Source organism: Uloborus diversus, chromosome 9 (assembly GCF_026930045.1).
Source record: "Uloborus diversus isolate 005 chromosome 9, Udiv.v.3.1, whole genome shotgun sequence".
In the NCBI taxonomy this organism is placed as follows: domain Eukaryota; kingdom Metazoa; phylum Arthropoda; class Arachnida; order Araneae; family Uloboridae; genus Uloborus; species Uloborus diversus.
Genome location: NC_072739.1, coordinates 81,577,606 through 81,595,703, shown reverse-complemented (window position 1 = coordinate 81,595,703; position 18,098 = coordinate 81,577,606). Strand labels below are relative to the sequence as shown.

At 31.5% G+C, this 18,098-nt stretch overlaps 1 protein-coding gene across 4 annotated transcripts in view; it reads left to right on the top strand.

The window, feature by feature from the left end:
* LOC129229325 (cellular tumor antigen p53-like) overlaps window positions 1-18,098 on the top strand; it is a 78,255-nt gene that overhangs the window by 37,560 nt on the left and 22,597 nt on the right. For all 4 annotated transcript variants that reach the window (XM_054863612.1, XM_054863615.1, XM_054863614.1 and 1 more), the window contains 5 exons: window positions 1,801-1,926; window positions 4,041-4,151; window positions 5,699-5,790; window positions 13,587-13,665; window positions 16,634-16,814. In XM_054863612.1, the coding sequence (XP_054719587.1) occupies window positions 1,801-1,926; window positions 4,041-4,151; window positions 5,699-5,790; window positions 13,587-13,665; window positions 16,634-16,814 (589 nt within the window). The remainder of the gene's footprint in view (window positions 1-1,800; window positions 1,927-4,040; window positions 4,152-5,698; window positions 5,791-13,586; window positions 13,666-16,633; window positions 16,815-18,098) is intronic.

The following is an 18,098-nucleotide window of genomic DNA, read 5'->3' as shown; positions in this document are numbered from 1 at the left end:
CCACCCTAATAAAGTGGTGCACTAATGAAATGCATTGTCGTTTGAAGACTGGCAATTTGCTTCACTAAGCTTAAAAGGGTAAGGTAAAAGCCTTAGGGAAAAAATTGGTATGAATTAAATTTGTAGTATTATTGCTTTGATTGTTTGTACATCATAAGAGATACAGGTGTCTATTAGGTCAAATTTTGAAGCTGCATCTATTTTCTTTAAAAGGCTTAAAATCAATTTTAGATCAAAAAAGCAGAACTAATATTTACGAAAGAGTCGAACCAACTGCAGTCAGACCTCGATATAAGGTTGCTCGCTTATAAGGTCAACCCCCATATAAGGTCACTTTTCCAAAGTCCCGGTTCATTGAATAGGAATTCTATGTTATATCTTATCAGATATATGGTCAAGTCTTAATACATTAATCACTTATAAGGGTCACTTCTGTCTGATTTCTTTTAAGGATTTCAGTGCTTAATCGATTCACTTCCAAGAGTTTTCCTCGATATATGATCCTTATAAAGTGAAAAGTATTCCTATTAACGTAGCATGTAGTGCACCAAATGCAGTAGAAAGTGAGTATTATGACAGTGATACTAAAATATAAAGCACTAACGAGGGCACTCAGAGTGTACATATCCACTTTTTTACCAGTCATGAGAAACCGAAGAATTTTTTTAGAAAAAATTAGAAACCATTGGGCTTAAATTAAAGAAAGGATCTATTTAGTCTAGCATTAATGATAATTTTAAGTTAAGTAAGTTGCACATCAATTCTCTGCTTGGGCATATTTGTAAGCAGCTGTACTCTACGTTAAAGTTCTTAAAATCATTTTCAAATTTCTTATTGACTCCAAAGGTTTTAATTGGTTCAAATCTATTAAACTATTATAACCTAATTACTGATATTTTTGAACCTTTTTAAATTTTAAAAAGAATTAATGTATATACATGCTTATTTCTCACACATATATTATAAAATATATATATAAATCAATTATGAGATTACCCTGCTTATAAGGTCAGTTTTGTGAAGTCCCGAGAGGTGACCTTATATTGAGATCCGACTGTATATATAATATATTTTACTTCCACACATGATCAGATGCAGTTGAAATAAGAGGAAGGGTGCTCAACAGAGCCAAGCACTGCAATCACAGGTCTCAGGTCTTGTACTAAGGATGATACAATCAAAAGTCTAGCTTTTTGATTTACATTACCCATCATGCATGGCGTCAACCACCTTCATTCCAAAACTAAACACAAAAATCGTGAAAATGCAATGGGAGTGAAGGGTCAACACAATCCAATATTAATGTATTCCATTATAACTAACTTAGGGACCCCATCTAATAGTTTGTTTGCTCCCTCCTATGTTTTGGATTTTTTTTCCCTTGAAGGACCCGTCGAAACTTTAGCATTTTGATGCTTGGCATGATATTAACAAAATTAAATTTCTAGTGCAATTTTGCATCAAATTGATGCCAAGTACCTCCATCCGGTGAGGAAACTGGGCGTGAAAATTCTTGTGGTTATGTCATCTGTCGATAGTGGTGCTACATTAAAGGATAGATGCTATTTCAGGGGATTGCAATAGGTCTGCAAAAAGGTAATGCCTGGAACGCAGCCCCATTAAAAAGGGGTAAAAATCTTTTGTCTATTTTTTTCCCATTTAAATATTTTACTGCATTAAGAAGAGTTCTGGATTAAAATCCTTCTTTGTGCTACACAAATGCTTGTATTGTGTTTTATATCTTATTACGCTTGGATGTTGTGCATGCTGTATACTAATAGTTCCTTTTTGAAATTACAGAAAGCTGAAGCTCTTGAGAAGGTAGTTATAAAAGAAGAGCCTAAAAGCGATTCAGAAATATCAGAATCTGAAGAAAGTGAATTGAACTATGTCTTAGATATGGTAATGCAAGAAAATAAAGAACATGTAAGTTAGTTTTAACTTCTTAGATTGTCCTTTTTTTATAGCACTGGAAACTCTCACCATAAAATCCTGAAAGTAACTCCCCATATTTTCAAAACAAAAGTTGTTAATTTTAGGAGCGGGTTATAATCGAGGTTTTCTTGAAGAATTTGACAAAATAATTGTTTTTAGTGGCATTAATTTTCGAGTACAGAAAAGAAACAAAAGAAGAGTTAATATTAATGAAGAGTGAGAAATTAATTAATTAAAACCTTTCATAATTTTCTCGTTGTAATAAATTGCACGTGGGTGCCATTTTTTTCCAACGAAAGGATTTTGCCCCTTAAGTGGGTAAAACCCCAAAAATTTATCGCTTGAAAATTCGTCATGTGCTGAATTTAATAAGATTACAATAAAAGAAGCAAAATCTTTATGTTCTTGTTTCAAAATCGAAGCGAAAATCACAATTGCAACCACAAATTCGTTATGAAAATCCTAATTTCGAAAACTGCGCTTTACAAAATTCGCGAACATAACAACAGACAAAACTCTTACTCGATAAAGTAAAATATACATTTCTGATGATCCTAAACTCATTCAAGTACTTTATTTCCCCTTTAAAAAGGTTACGTTTAAGTTTCGCGCTACTTTTTAAGTAACACTTTTCCAAAATGGCGCCGCATTTTCAAAATGGCGCCGCATTTTCAAAATGGCGTCGTGTTAAAGACTTCATTTTGACAAGTCAGAACAAAAATGCCTCCTCCAAAATGAATAAAAAGCAGTGCAATTGAATAAATTTATTTTGTAATACATATGAACAAAAAAAAGGCCTTGCATCAGAAGGAGTTTTGACATTTTGGAAAACATACACTGTGGAGACTTTTTTTTTTAATCATTGTTTTCTTTCCCCCCATTGCTCCCACCCTCTTATCTTGTTCCAATGGACAAAAGAACAGCCTGTGCAGAATTTCCCTTCTATCGGACAATTTTTAGGGGTGCCTCAAATGCCTTAAAGTTTAGTCAGTGCTAGAAATCTAGTAAAAAATTTTTAAAAATTGCTTTTTTCTTTAACATCACAACAATTTCTAGAGAATAAATACATTGTATTAGCACTAATAATTTCTATAGAATCAAAACATAGTAAAATAAACCAATGTTGAACATCATTTTTTTATAAGTTAGAATTTAGTATCAGTAGGGCAATTTTTATGGTCTTCTGCAACAATGTGTGAAACATTTTTTTTCCTCACTTTCATCTTCTGTGAGAATATTAATGTATTCCTGAATTAATATTACACCTCTTTTCTGCAGCATCATTCACAAAAATTGTTTTGTCAAGTTTTTTTATTCCTCTTATAATATACTAATTCATCCTTCCAGGCCTTTGTTAAGAAAATCGGAACTGATAGAAAAATGGGTAAAAAAATATTTTGTAACAGGTATTATAAAATATTTATCAACTTCAATCATAGTTTGAGTCATTATTCTCTTAACCGTGGTTGGAATAATATCATCTAATTAGGAAAGAGCCATAGTTTTGTGAGCCAAATTTAAACTAAGTTTTGGAAAGTTTTTGAGAGTAACTGAACTGAACACCAACATCCTAATGCTTAAATTTATTATTTACATTTACTATATGTAGTTAAAATAGTTAGCCAGTAGCAAAACATTTCTATTTTCAAATTTTGATGAAAATATTTTTTTTTTTTTTTTACAATTGAAGAATTTAACTTAAAATGTAAAGAAAGCCTCTTGAATCGAACCGTACCTTGAATTTTCAAGGCTCAGATTTTTGAGACTACTGTATTTGTAAACTGTTTAGGAGCACAAAATGTTATCATTATTGAAATATTTGCTGTTCTGTTGTATCAAATGTTGTTACAGCAAGGTTTTATTGTATATAGAGTTGACGCTTGATTTTGGGAATTTCCAATTCACAAGCACTCATTATCTTATGAGCATTCAACTTTTGTTAGTGGTGAAAAGTTTTCTGCTATATTGTTTTCAAGTTTTATGAAAAATGTATTTTAAAACTCTAAAACTATTTCCAAGTACTGTTGTATTATTTTTTGTAAATGATGTAAAATTATATTATTTTTTACATGAAAGGAAACTCATAAAACAAATTTTTTGGATAGGAAGAAAATAGTAGTAGCTACAGCAGTGAAACAAATCAAGACTCTGCTGTTCCAGAATTCTCATTGGAATTTCTAAATGAAGAAAATGCAGAAACAGTATTGCCTGATGAGGTACTTTCATATTTACTCTATTCTTTATTCATACACCCCTCTCCCCTGATTTGTTCAGGTGACTCATAAATTTTGATACCTTCTTCTAAACTCTAATAAAATAAATATCTCCTGAATGTTCATCAAAACTAGGAAATTCCGGATTTTTCAGTGATTAGGACTTCTAGAAAAATCCAGTTATTAAAGCAGTCATGATGGTAAATACTAAACCTTTTCACACATAAATATGAAAATTATTTTTGTCTGATCGTTTTTGAAGCATGTTTTTTTTTTTTAGTTGTTTTTTGTTTTTTTCCGTGTTTAAAAACTTGAAACTTGCATTTCCCAAAAAAAGTGGTGAAATGTCACTGATTTTTCTTTAAGCTTCCTAAATGTTCATCTGCAAGGTCTACTGCTAATTTCGCATCTGTTCACTTATAAGATAGAAGAAATGTTTTTTTTTTTTTACTTCAAAAAATGAAAATAGCAATCTTAATTTCCTGAATTTCAGGCCCTGTAGGGGTTCAACTAAAAAAAATCTTTACTTATATCTAAAAATCCTTTTTAAATCTACTTTTTTCTCCCTAATTTCCATCTTTCAATGTTTACAGTTATGCCATTTTGATTGTGTAGCTTTTAATATGTTTAAGTATCTTTTCTTAATCATTGTGGGTGAACTAAAGAGAACTAAATAAGTAATGTATTGTAATCCAATCTCACTCAGCCCCCCCCCCCCTCCTTTTTTTTTTTTTTTTGTACCTTTCTATTGGAGGACAAGCTTGAGTATTTAGCTTGTTTAAGTGTAAAGTTACCGCCCCTAAACCAAGGCTACAGTCAAAACTGCATGCAATATACCAGACAGCCCGGTTATCACATCCTGAGACTGAAGTTTCGTTCCTATTAAACTCTTTAGTTAGGAATAGTGAATAACCAAGCTGAAGGCAGATGTCATCTTATTGAAGCTGAGAGTGGCAACAAAGTGGTAGATGAAGGGAATTTATCTCACCAGCGAGTGTCCACAGCATGGTGCGGTTTGACCCCCTGCCCCCCTTAACCCTGACTTAGTGGCAGTAAGTTACTGCTAAATACTCAAGCTTTGCCTTCAATTTCCAAGTCAAACCTCACCCCTTTTGGTGGGAAAATGGTAAAGCTACCTGATTGGTGCTTTTCCTGGTCATTTTTAGGTGATATTATCTTGTTGTGTATAAGTTCTGAATTTACTTTTCTCAGTGCCAGAAATTGACTTTTTGATAAAAATTGCATAATTTTCTGTATTTGTATAGAATAAGTTAATTTATGTATTGGGTCCTGGCTTAGTGATGTTGGTAAAGTATGTCCACCTATTGTGGTTTCTCAGTTTGATTTTGAAACTAAGACCTAACCGATTTCTAACTTAAGACCCTTAACCTGATTCTGTCCCTGAGTATCGTGGGACTTCAGGTAAAGAAAAAAAGTTGTAAGTAATTATGTTATCTTTGGCTAAAATCATTTATTTTAAATTATTTCCTGTTCCTTAATTTTAAAATTTACTTATATTTAATTAAAAAAATGTTTCTTTCAAATTTAAGCCTGCTGTTTCTGGGTGTGAAGAAATGAACTCGAATGAATCTTCAACAACTTTTAATGAAACTCTGTCCTTTCGTTATCAACAGCCTTCAAGGTATTTATCTTTTAAGTTCGGTGCCATGAAAGGGATGTTTTTTGCAAACTTCTCTTTGAGTCAATCCATGCAGATTCAACGAATGGTTGCACTTGACCATTTTTAATTTTTTTAAACTCATATACTTAAAAGCTACACATGAAAGATGTTTAAAACCATTTTTATTTTTTCTCTGAACTTGGCGAATGATTTTTTATACGTCATCAAAAGTTGTTTTTGCAGTCAAAAATGGGACTTTTTGGCCTTTGCATTTTGGCCAAAATCTATTTGAATTACATTATGGCAGTTAATTTTACATTTTGATGTTGAAGTACATAAAATAGTAGTCTTATATGCTGAGGTATATGGCTGTAACTTAGTATTTAAAATAATGACAACAGGTTAAAGTTCAAAGTCAAATGTAAAATTTTTACTAGTCTCAAAGGGGGAAAACTTGCTTACGAGACGAAGACACAAAATGGAATATGGCAAAATCTAATCACTAGAATCACGCTAATAAGAAAATAACTGTTGTTGTGTGTTTATTTACCATTTATAGATTTCAGTTCCTCAAAAATCAGAAAAATGACAATGATGTTTAGGCCCCTGTATACTAAAAGGGGATGGAACCAAAAATAAAATTTGTTAGCCAATTGTATATTCCATTCAAGTACTATTCATATTGTGTATACTGTTTTGTGTATTTGGTTTGAAAAAAGGATACAGTTATTTGAAATTGAGTAATTTTGCTAGTTAACGCACACACTAAAACAGAAATAACAAGAAGTTCCATCCCGAACTAAACAAACCTACTTTCCCATACATCAATATCGACTTTCTAGTATGTGATCAAGATTCTCAAAATTGGCTAAAATTGCAAACTATTTCAAACATAACATTTTAAGTAGATTTCTAGAAATAAAATACTCCTCGCTCATCTAAAGAAACAGATGTGTAAAAAATAAATAAACAATCAAATAAAATAGTAGCACCTTTTAAACAAAGCTGCCAATATACAGTGGCTCCCAAAAGTGTTCGTGCACTTTGAAATTTTTTAGTAAAACCAAAATAACTCAAAACTGAATTCGAATATAAAGTCCAATATTTTTTCACATCATTCCTATGTCACTCTAAATACAATCCATTGCTTTTTTCAAAATATTGACGGATCTTCTTTTTGAAATGTTTCAAAAAACGAAGAAACAGAGAAATAACACGCCACAAAAGTCATCGTACACTCAAATATTTTCGAATAAATTCGTTATTAAAATTATCATATGCCATTTTATTAATATTTTTGCATTGTGCTGACCCTTGTAAGTCATTTGGTTTTAATTTTTTGTTTATTTATTCTTTAATATTGTGCTTATTACTGTAAAATGGCTGGTATTCGTAAAAAACCGCAAACACCATTCAAAATGTGAATTTTTTTCCCACAGTAGTGGTAAATTGGTTTGAAATGTCTCTAAATTAGTTAATTTATTTGTTTGTACAGTGAAGTGCTTGATAAAATGCTTTAAAGAAAGGAATCGTACCGAAAACAAGCTAAGAAAAGGTCAACCGGCAAAGTTGACAAAATGTGATTGGAGATTTAAAGTTAAAAAAATTATGAAAAATACACATTTGAGTACTGTAAAAGTTTCTGCAGAGTTAAATGAAATATTTTACATTGAATTTTTATCTAAAATTGTTCGCCAATTTCTCTGATTAGCTGGATTAAATGGGACCTCTTCCTGCAGAAATTTTCTTGGTCGTGCAAAAAACAGAAAGCTTACGCTTTTCTTCGCAAAATCAATGATAAAAAAGCTAAAAACGTTTTGGAATCACGTCTTACTTACAGATAAAAATTAACTCGACATTTTTGGTTAAATTGTTGTATAACTGTAAGTAGAAGAAAAAAATTAGGAACTTAATCTTAAGAACTTAGTTGGATCAGTTAATCAGGACGGTGGAGGTGTTTTAGTGTGAGGGTGCATATCAGCATCAGGACTTGGTAGTTTGTAATTTTTTGATGAAATAATGAATCATGCTGTTCCGTTAAATATTTAAAAAACCAATTTTGAACTCTTAGCCAAAAATTTGGTTATTGGAAACAACTTTGTTTTTTATCAAGATAACGATAAGAAGCACACGGTTTTCAACGTTTGCGTCTAGTGCCTCGAAAATTGTCCTAAAGTTTAAAAAATACCCCCTCAATCTCCAGATTTGAACTTCATATAACATATTTAGAGATATTTGTAGGCTAGATTACGAGAATAGGGCTTTAAAACGAAAATAGAGCCAGAAACAGTAAGACTCGAAGTGTGGTAGAACACTTACTCAGAAATTACGCTAAAAAAAGAAAGAAAAAGAATGAAATCTATTCCCAGACGTTTAAAAGGTGTTGAATACTGTATGATATTCTACTAATTAATAACTTAATCAAAAGTTAGATTATTCAATAATATATAGACATTTTATAAAGTGTACAAAGACTTTTGTGAGATAAAATTTCCGGCACTTTTCGGTTTTTGATTTTTAAAAAATTAAGTTTTAATATTTTTTGAAATCTTTTCATGCAGGTTTGTTAAAAATTGATCATAGATCTTAGAATTAAATACCTATTCCGAAATATTAATTCTAACCAATGGATTGGGGCCTATTTCGTTGAAAGTTGTAGGTGTACGAAGACTTTTGGGAGCCACTGTATTATTTTCCATTAAAAAACTTTTATTGATTTCAAAAAGAATTTAAAATAATATTCTCATTTTAAAATAAATACATTATATCAAATACATATATATTTGTTTGTACCCTATTACCAAAAAATACTTTAAAAAAAAGAATAAATATACTTTCAAAAGTAAATAAACAACAATAAAATGTCAACTTTAAACAAATAATTTTCATTATCAAGAAAAAAAATCGTCTGATGTTAAAACAGTAAGAATTCCGAATTTCTCCACCAAAAAGTGAAAGCATAAATTGAAACTTTAGAGTGAAAATAAAAACAAATCATATCAACAATAATTATTTCACAGTAAAGACCATTGTGTCAGAGTTGGAGTCCATCTCATTTTGAGGTGAAGAAGTCGGAGTCTAAGATTTTTAATCCAAGGATTCAGAGTCGGAATCTGTCACTTTCTCTAAAAGTCTGCCACTCTGCCAATGTTTGCGTCGTCAGAGTCAGAGTAATTTTGAGATAAAGTAGTCGGAGTCAAAAGCTTTAAATTTCCAAGAGTCTAAGTCGGTCATTTTCCCTCCATGTCAAAATTTTTGCCAAAGCTACAGAGCCAGAGTCGTAGTCTGAATACTTTTCAGGCACAGGAGCTGGAGTTGTCAAGTCAACGGCTCTAAAATTCTAGGAGTCTGAGTTGGGAGTTGGCCATCAAGAGCTATTTCCAACAAAATTTGTTTGAAGTAAAAGTTGCTTTGTTGGAGTTTTGCTATAGTCACTTAATGTTAAAGTATCTGAAATGTTCAAAATGGAACAGAAAATCATTCAAATCAAAAAGATATTTTTTTTTTGCATTCTCTTCTTCAAAAAGTTTTTCCCACAAAGTTTGTTTGAAACAAATTCGCCTCCAAGTTCGGAATTTCCTTGAATTTCTCCGTAGGCGCTAATGTTAAGTTTTTTTTAACTGTTCAAAATTAAACAAAAAATGTTTCAAATCAAAAAGTGAAATATAGGAATGAGGTGTTCTCGCTGAGATCTTTCAAAGAAAAAAAGTTGTTCGAATCGGACTATTCACTTAAAAGTTATTGGGGGGGGGGGACATACAGAGTCAGAAAAAGTGACCTTATAAGACACTAGCAAAAATACCCGGCGTTGCCTGGGTCAGTAATAATTGTGAGAAACAATCTCTACTTTCTTTTGTTTTCTGTTTTAACTGAAAGAACTCAAAACACACCACTTTGATGTCATTAAAAATTGAGCCTTTATCCTTACCCATAAAAGTAGAACAGCAATAAGTATAAAGAACGAAAGAGTATTTATTTAGAAACGAAAACGCAAAGTGAAGCATATAAAAATTTGAAGAATTTCCAAAATATATCTAACAAAAACAAAGATCACTAAAAAAAACTGTGCGCTTTATTTACTTAAATAGTACACAGACAAAAAAGAAAAAAAAAAGAAAAAATGCTCTCTACTATGTTTACCTAAGTGTGTAAAAAGTGAGTTTCCAAATGTTTAAATGACTTTAGACTCATGTTTGCTCCGGCAAAGCCTTGATTCAAAATTTACATTATGATTACTTTTAATGTTCCTGTTGTCAGGCAACGAATTTTCGAAACAATGGGTTTAATCATTTGATGTGGAAATTACATGACATTTAGTGTTTTCGATCACGACGTTCTTAAACTAAGATTTTTAGCAATAAATTATAGCCTAAGTTGTTCCCCCATTATGTAGCTATCTATGGTGAAAAAATGGTTAAAATCCCTCCAGTAGTTTGAAGTTTACCCCGGACATCCGGACAGAGATTAGCCCTTTATGTATAAAGATAAGGATGCAACTCCTAAGAAAGCAATAAATATCATGCTTGCTCCAGAGAGGCCTTGATTCAAAATTTACATTATGATTACTTTTAATGTTCCTGTTGTTAGGCAACGAATTTTCGAAACAATGGGTTTAATCATTTGATGTGGAAATTACATGACATTTAGTGCTTTCGATCACGACGTTCTTAAACTAAGATTTTTAGCAATAAATTATAGCCTAAGTTGTTCCCCGATTATGTAGCTATCTATGGTGAAAAAATGGTTAAAATCCTTCCAATAGTTTTGAAGTTTACCCCGGACATCCGGACAGAGATTAGCCCTTGATGTATAAAGATGAGGATGCAATTCCTAAGAAAGCAATGTCATGCTTGCTCCAGAGAGGCCTTGATTCAAAATTTGCATTATGATTACTTTTAATGTTCCTGTTGTTAGGCAACGAATTGTCGAAACAATGGGTTTAATCTTTAATCATTTGATGTGGAAATTACATGACATTCACAGTTTTCGATCACGACGTTCTTAGACAAGTTTTTTAGCGATAAACTATAGCCTAAGTTGTTCCCCGATTATGTATCTATCTATGGTGAAAAAATGGTTAAAATCCCTCCAGTAGTTTTGAAGTTTACCTTGGACATCCGGACAGAGATTAGCCCTTTATGTATAAAGATTACAGTATTTAAGACCTGACGATATATCTGCAGGGTTGCTATTTTGTCCTCTTTTTTGTAAAAAGTCCGGGACACCGGCAGAAAATGGACAAAATGAAAAATCTACTGATTATCCACACATAAATTTATTGTTATGGTGTAATAAAATTAGTATGTATATTATGTGTTATGAATTAATATATTCGACAATCATTTAATGAAAATAGAATGATTGTTAACTTTAGAATGTAATAAATCCAAAAAAAAAAATTATAATTACACATAAGTGCAACTAATTTTAGATCATAATTTACTTAAAATTAATAAAATTTAACAATGTGAATAAGCTATTGGGCAGGATTACACTATTATATATTACAGTAGTAGAAATTAAATTTAATGGAAAAGTCAAAAGAAATGCTTGGAGACAGACATACAAAACGAAGATTTTTAGACTAAAAGACATTTTACTGTTATATTTTTCGAGTTTTTATTGATGTCACCCCATTGGTAAAATGTTAATGTACTCTGCATGTTTTTACGGATATGTTAATGTCATACAAGTAACTACTTTAGTTATGTTGTGGTTACTCAGAACAGTGTACCGGAAGAGACTACAATGAGCAATGTGGTAGATAGCTTTAAAATGACCATTAATCTTCATTAGGGACTAATAAATTGACTAGGAACAGCCTAGCTGGGTTCAGAGCCTGTTGCTGGTCATCACATTTGTATTTGCATTACAAAATCAGATTTCACTTCATGTCAACATTTCCTTTATTAATATCAAGTAGTTTCTCTTTTTCTTTGAAAATGATTTTTAATGTTTTGAGACTCCAAAATTTAAAAACTTTTTATTTCTACTTTTTAACTTTATAAAGGCATTTATTATAGGCAATAAACCTCCACATCACAGATAAACATCTGAAAATGTGCAGCTGATGTGTTTGTTTCTGTAAATGCTAATAAATGCATTGTAACTTATTAACACTCATTTCATTTATATACACACTTACATAAACTTCAACTTATCTTAATTTTTTCATTTTCACTTTAAAATATTTTTCAATCAGTTTTTTATCTCTTATATAATTAAAAACTGAGCGTATCTATGTATCTATGTATGTCCAAGCTTCTTCTCCCTAACGACAGTGAACTGACCATCGAACCAGGTATCGATGGATTCGTAATTTTCCAGTCTTCATGTTTGGCTATTTAACATAATCCTCCAATAATACTTAGCAGAGATATCAATTAAAAATTATTAATTATGAAGCTTGGATTTCGACATAAAATCCCTATTTTTTGAAGGCTTTCCTCCTTTCAAATTATTATTCAGTGCTTCATCTCAACTTTCCACAACAACGCTTTTATTAAAATGTATAAAGGGGGGTGAAGAAAATCATTGAGATGAAAGATCTGTTGCCATTTTTTTTCTCGAATATGAACAGGTAAAATTCTTGTTTTTGTTTTGAGGATTTTCCTGTTATCGGGGGATTTAAAATGTTTACTTTTTGGGGGGTTTCCGCAAATTTGCCGCAAAATTTCACTGACTTTTTTTTTTGGTTCAAGCCTGAGTGTTGAACTCGCTTCACTTGACATAACTTTTATTTTCGAGGTGGACCGTGCAAAGCCGGGCTACGCAGCTAGTATATATATATATATATATATTTATGTATGCTATTAGGAAGAATCTATATAATTATTTATTATTTTCAAACTTCAAATTTTTAATTAAAAACTTTCAGTTTACGAAAAAGTGGACAAAATGACATTTTGTCCAGGACGGTTTTTTCCAGGTTTTTCCCGGTGTTTTTTTCTGGAGTGGACAAAATAGGACAACCCTGTATATCTGATAATCCATAACAAAGAATTGAATGAGCAGAGAGTTAAGAAAAGTGACCTTAAAGAAAAGTGATCTTATATAGGGACTGATCTTATATGTGTTCGACGTCATATTGAGGGCTGTACTTAACTTTTTTTTTACTTGCATTGTTTGAAACAAGCAAATGAGAACAAACTAGACTGATAGTTTATTATGTAAGATAAAAATAGTGACGAGGGAGAACATTTTATTAAAGCAGAGCTTATTCATTTCAAAATAATTATGAATTTAATTATTTATTTATTCTGGCGCCGCTTCTTTCCTTAGTACCCTAAACGCTTATTTATTTATGTATTCAGCCACCAATGATGGAATGTTAAAGGAGAACTTAAGAATGCTAATATTCATTATAAGTTTCAAATATTCCTTAAAACTTCACAAAATTCCATGCAAACATTTGTGTACACTTATATGTAGGTAAGTTTTCCCCGATTATGTTGTATTATGGTTATATTATAACCGTGTCTGATAAACATTGACTATTAATTGCTAGAAAACAGCTATTGTTGTTGAGTGTACTCCAGTATTTTGCAAAGAACAGATACCAAGAAAATGAAATTCCGTTTCAATGAAATGAATTTTCAGTCCCAATGTAATTGCTGTTACATTGCTTGAATTCCATTACAGTGAAATTCCTGTTAGAGCAAACAATTTTTGTGGCCCTTCGAAGTTCGTTTTCATGGGATTTCACTGTATTGCTTACCTCATGCATGTTCTAAGAGTTGTACAACTGTTCCTAAAATTGGCAACATGAAGTACAATTTATGTGATTACTGAAAGATTATTACTTTTCTATCTTTCAGGCTTTCAAACTGGGAAGGTGACTATGCATTTAAAATAAAAGTTTCTTGTGAGTCAAGTGGCAAGAACAGTTTTTCTGTTGTGAGTTTAGTTTAAAAGTATTCCAATTTTTGAAGTCCTTAATATTTTTCACTGATTAAAATGATTTTTTTTTTTTTCATAAATAGGTTTAATGAAGTTTTCATTTATCAGACTATTCAAACCTAGAAATATTGAAAATGTGTTCTTATCTTGCATTTGCACGTTGCATATTATTTGATTGCTCAATCCATTTGCATGTGTGTGACATTTTTTGGTGTATACACTTTAGGGCTGGGCGATGTCCGAATTTCTACATCATGATGCATCGCCAACTTCACATCGCGACGTAGCGATGCATCACAGTGTAAAGTTGTTGATTTTTTTTTTAAACTAAAGTTGCTTGTTTAAGTTTTGCAAAAAATATACAAGGAAGAAAAATTATATATCGTGCCACACAAATTAACAGATTTCAGAACCAGAAAGAAATTTATTATATTATAAAGCAGTGCTAAAAGTGCAAGTTGGTGAAAAATATGGAAGACAAGTTTTAAGATTACAATGAGCCTGTTTTTTCAATGAAAAAGATGTAAGTAAGTGGATGCAAAGTCATGTATTCCATTCAAAAGCTCACATATTCTTGCATAAAAAAAATTCCTTGTAATCAGTAGTGGGAGAGAGGAGCCGCACCGGGTGACACTCAAAGAGGATTTCATAGATTATAAAAAAATATATATATATACTTTAATTCTGAAAATTTTCACCAATGTACCTTAAATTATATTTAATGTAACAAATTTACCAAAAAAAAAGTGCCCAATATTGCAGGGAGAGAGGAAGATTACATCTATCATCTAGGACAAATTTTTTATAAAATGCTTATATTTGTGTTTCCAAACTTTTGTTATGCTACAAAAATAGAACTGAGTTGTTTCTGAAAATTCAATGAATTTCATATTTACATAAAACATTTATAAAGTTTTTTTTTTTTTTGTGGGGGTTGGTGACAATAGGAGTTACCGACCTTTGTGACATATGTGCTAGAAACTCCACTTCTTGTAACACCCAAAATACATGTTGCATTTTTTGTTGCTATTTTGCTCTTTAAATTTTCTCTGGCTAGTGACTATATGATAAGTATATGATAGTTCATCAACATCTCTTTCGTCTATAACTAAGTACACATGCGCAATTCTTACATGTTTTTGGTAGAAATTAAGGTCTAACTCTTCGCACCTTCATTGCAAAATCAGATTGGATTCACACATTGTAAATTAACTTTAGTGTGAAAAAATTAGAGATTAAAATGGCAGCAACCCTGGACCGGTGTCTGTACGTCGGAGCAGTATTGATGCATCGGTTTAGAGAAAAATTCTAAACCGGTTTAAGGATGTTTTGGCATCAATGCACACCGGCATCAATGCATCGCCCAGCCCTAATACCCTTAATTTCCAGAGTTTTAAACTTTAACTTTTATTTATTTTTTGTAAAAATTAACCATTATGTATCAAAATATAAACTATTGACTTTTAAAAAGGTATAAATATTGAGTTGACTGATACTTTATATAATGCTACTTAATGGTTCCTTATGAAAAATACAGTGGAGGGTCAAAAATCCACAAAACTTGGGAGAAGTGGTTGTGCCAATTTCAGGATTTTGAGGATTTCAGGACATAAAGAAACTTGCAGTGTCTTGACACTGAAAAAATAAAACAACAATATAAACACCAAAATATTCATGAATAACTTCATAAGACAATTGAATAATTTATAGTATTATTTTTAAAACATAATAAGTAATTCTTTTAGTGGTTACTTAAAAAGCTTTTAAGTTTAAAAGTAATAATTGCTCTTGGAGTATTCACCACAAGCAAAAAATGCAAATAAAGTAGTTAGTATTTATTTTCAAAAGTTTAGACATTCGTTTTTAATTGAAATGTTAAAAATCATCCACCATTTGACTTTTACATGCTGAATTCTTTGTAATTTTGGCTTATTTTTGTGTTTCTTTGATACTATGTGTCATATCAAAGAAACACAAAAATAAGTTTGAGTGTTTGATGTTAGTGTTTTGCTGTAACTCTGCAGCAATCTTTTAGCATCTGCTTTCAGTTTACGATATTCCTTATTACCATTATTATCATATTCCTTATTATTGTAAAGCATCTTGTGGAAAAAAACTTGTTTATTTTTAATGAATATGATTTTATTTGATTACATTGCTCAGTATGCGTATAATGCATAATAATAACACATAACGTATTATCCACAAGTTGTGTGGTAAAAACAATTGTTTTTGCAAATAATCATACTTTTGATTATCATAGACTGATGGAAGACAAATTTGTAGTGCAAAGAAAAAAACCTTGTTTAAAAAAAAACAAAAAGGTCGACGCGGATTTAGGAAGGACACAGATATTAGTTAGGAGGATTTATGGTGTGCCACTGCATATAAAAGAAAAAAGCCGGTTTAGGCCTCGAAAAATATACTTAAAAATATCACACTCATGCAATTTGGTTGAACATGATACATTGTTAATGTTGTTAACATTTGCACTAATATCTAAGCAATAAATATTTTTAAAAGATTGAGATTTTAATTGTCTGACAAGGCAGGATTGATGCTCATTGCTCTCAAATTGAAGAGTTTCATTCCAAGCAGTATTCTACTTTGAAGTTTCATTAGAATTATAATGTCTTTTTGTTGTCACTTCTGGAAATTGAAACTTAGCACAAATGGCTGCAAAGAACAATGGTTATATTGTTGTTTGTCTTTGTTGTATATTATATTTAACTTTGAATGTGGTGTAAACTTGATCTGTTAAAACTTTATGTTAAAGATTCTTACGATGCATTTCAAACATAATGCATAAAAGTTGAAAAAAACTATGTTTTTTAGCATAAAGAAATCTACTTTTTTAATATTTTTTAGCTGAAAATGTAAATTGTTATTATTATTTCTTGGCAATCTAGGTTAATTAAATGCCATAAATATAAATGCCGTTTACCAATTTAATTTTCTTTCGTAGTATTCCGACATTCTGAAGAAATTGTTCATTTCAAAAGATGTTGGGTTTCGCATTTTAGTGTATGCCGAAAATGTTCCTCCTGGATGTAAATTAAGAGCTTCTGCAATTTTTTCTCAGCAAACTCGTAAAAATGACATTGTTACCAGATGTCCAGCTCATGCTCAGGAAGACAGATTGAAAGGTATTTTTCAATTTTTGTTTCAAGCAGACATGTGAACACATTTGAATTTTAAATTGAAATTGAACTTCAACTTTTGTTATGAAAGGTAGCCTCTATTAATCACTCACACAATGTTTAATTTTGAATCTTACATCCCCCCCCTCCCCTTTCCTGATCAATTTCCTTAACATTTTTTTCACTGAAAAATATCTCAAGCACAAAATCATGTGTCAGTTGTGTCACGACGGGGTTTTCGTCTGGGGGACACCCGTTTAGGGGTAACACCAAAATAAATTTGCAAGTTTTTGAAAAATATAAAAATTCTGAAAATCTTCCTAAGTATTTTAATTTATATTTCATTTATCAAATGCAGTGGCATCGCAACGAAGGAGGGGAGGGGGGAGTTAGCACCGGGTGACACCTTTGACACCCAAAATAACTAGTTAATTCAAAATATAAATGCTTCACTAATGCATGAAGCGTAGTTGCATTTCTAATTGTGTTTGAGCCTTGTGACACCCTTCTGGGAGTTAACACAGAAATAGATTTTAGAGTTTATAAAAAATATAAATTTTTTAATACGAAAATGTTTTTCCGATATTTTTTATTATAAGTAATTTATCTAACGCAGTAGCATCACTATGGCTGGCGTTTGTGTCAAGTGAAACTCTTGATGGAGGACACCAACATGGGGTTTAAGAGTTAATGAAAAATATAAATACTTCAATTATATTTGATCTATCAAGGGCATGGGCGTCGCGGCCGGGGGGGGTCCAAGGGGTCCGGACCCCCCCAATATTTGAGGACCGGACCCTCTCAATATTTGAAAATCGGACCCCCTCGATAATTGTCAAGATGAAATTCATTATTTCGGGGAAATTATTTTTGCTTTGAAGACTTTAAACAGTTGCGTAATATATAATTTACCATGTTTAATTCATATCAAATAAAACGAAATGAACATCGAAAAAAAATGAACTAAAAAAAACAAAATATGTGATGTGTATAGTGAACGGAAAGTCGGAAAGTGAACTTCTTTGAGAAATTATTGCTCTGCTCTACGCTCCCAAGTGCAATGTCAACCATCCATAGTCGAGTCTCCAGCGTATATGCACCCCCCCCCCCCTTTTTACGACTCTCGTGCTAATAAGTCAACAGACGTCAGACGGGGATCTGAGCTTCTGCCCCTTTCAGTACAGTAAAAATAGGGGTCGGACCCAAACATCCAAAAAAAAAGCTAAACCTGGTGCAAATTGTTTATTACCCTCCCAATAAGAACAGGTAAAAAGTCCCACCCCATTGTGC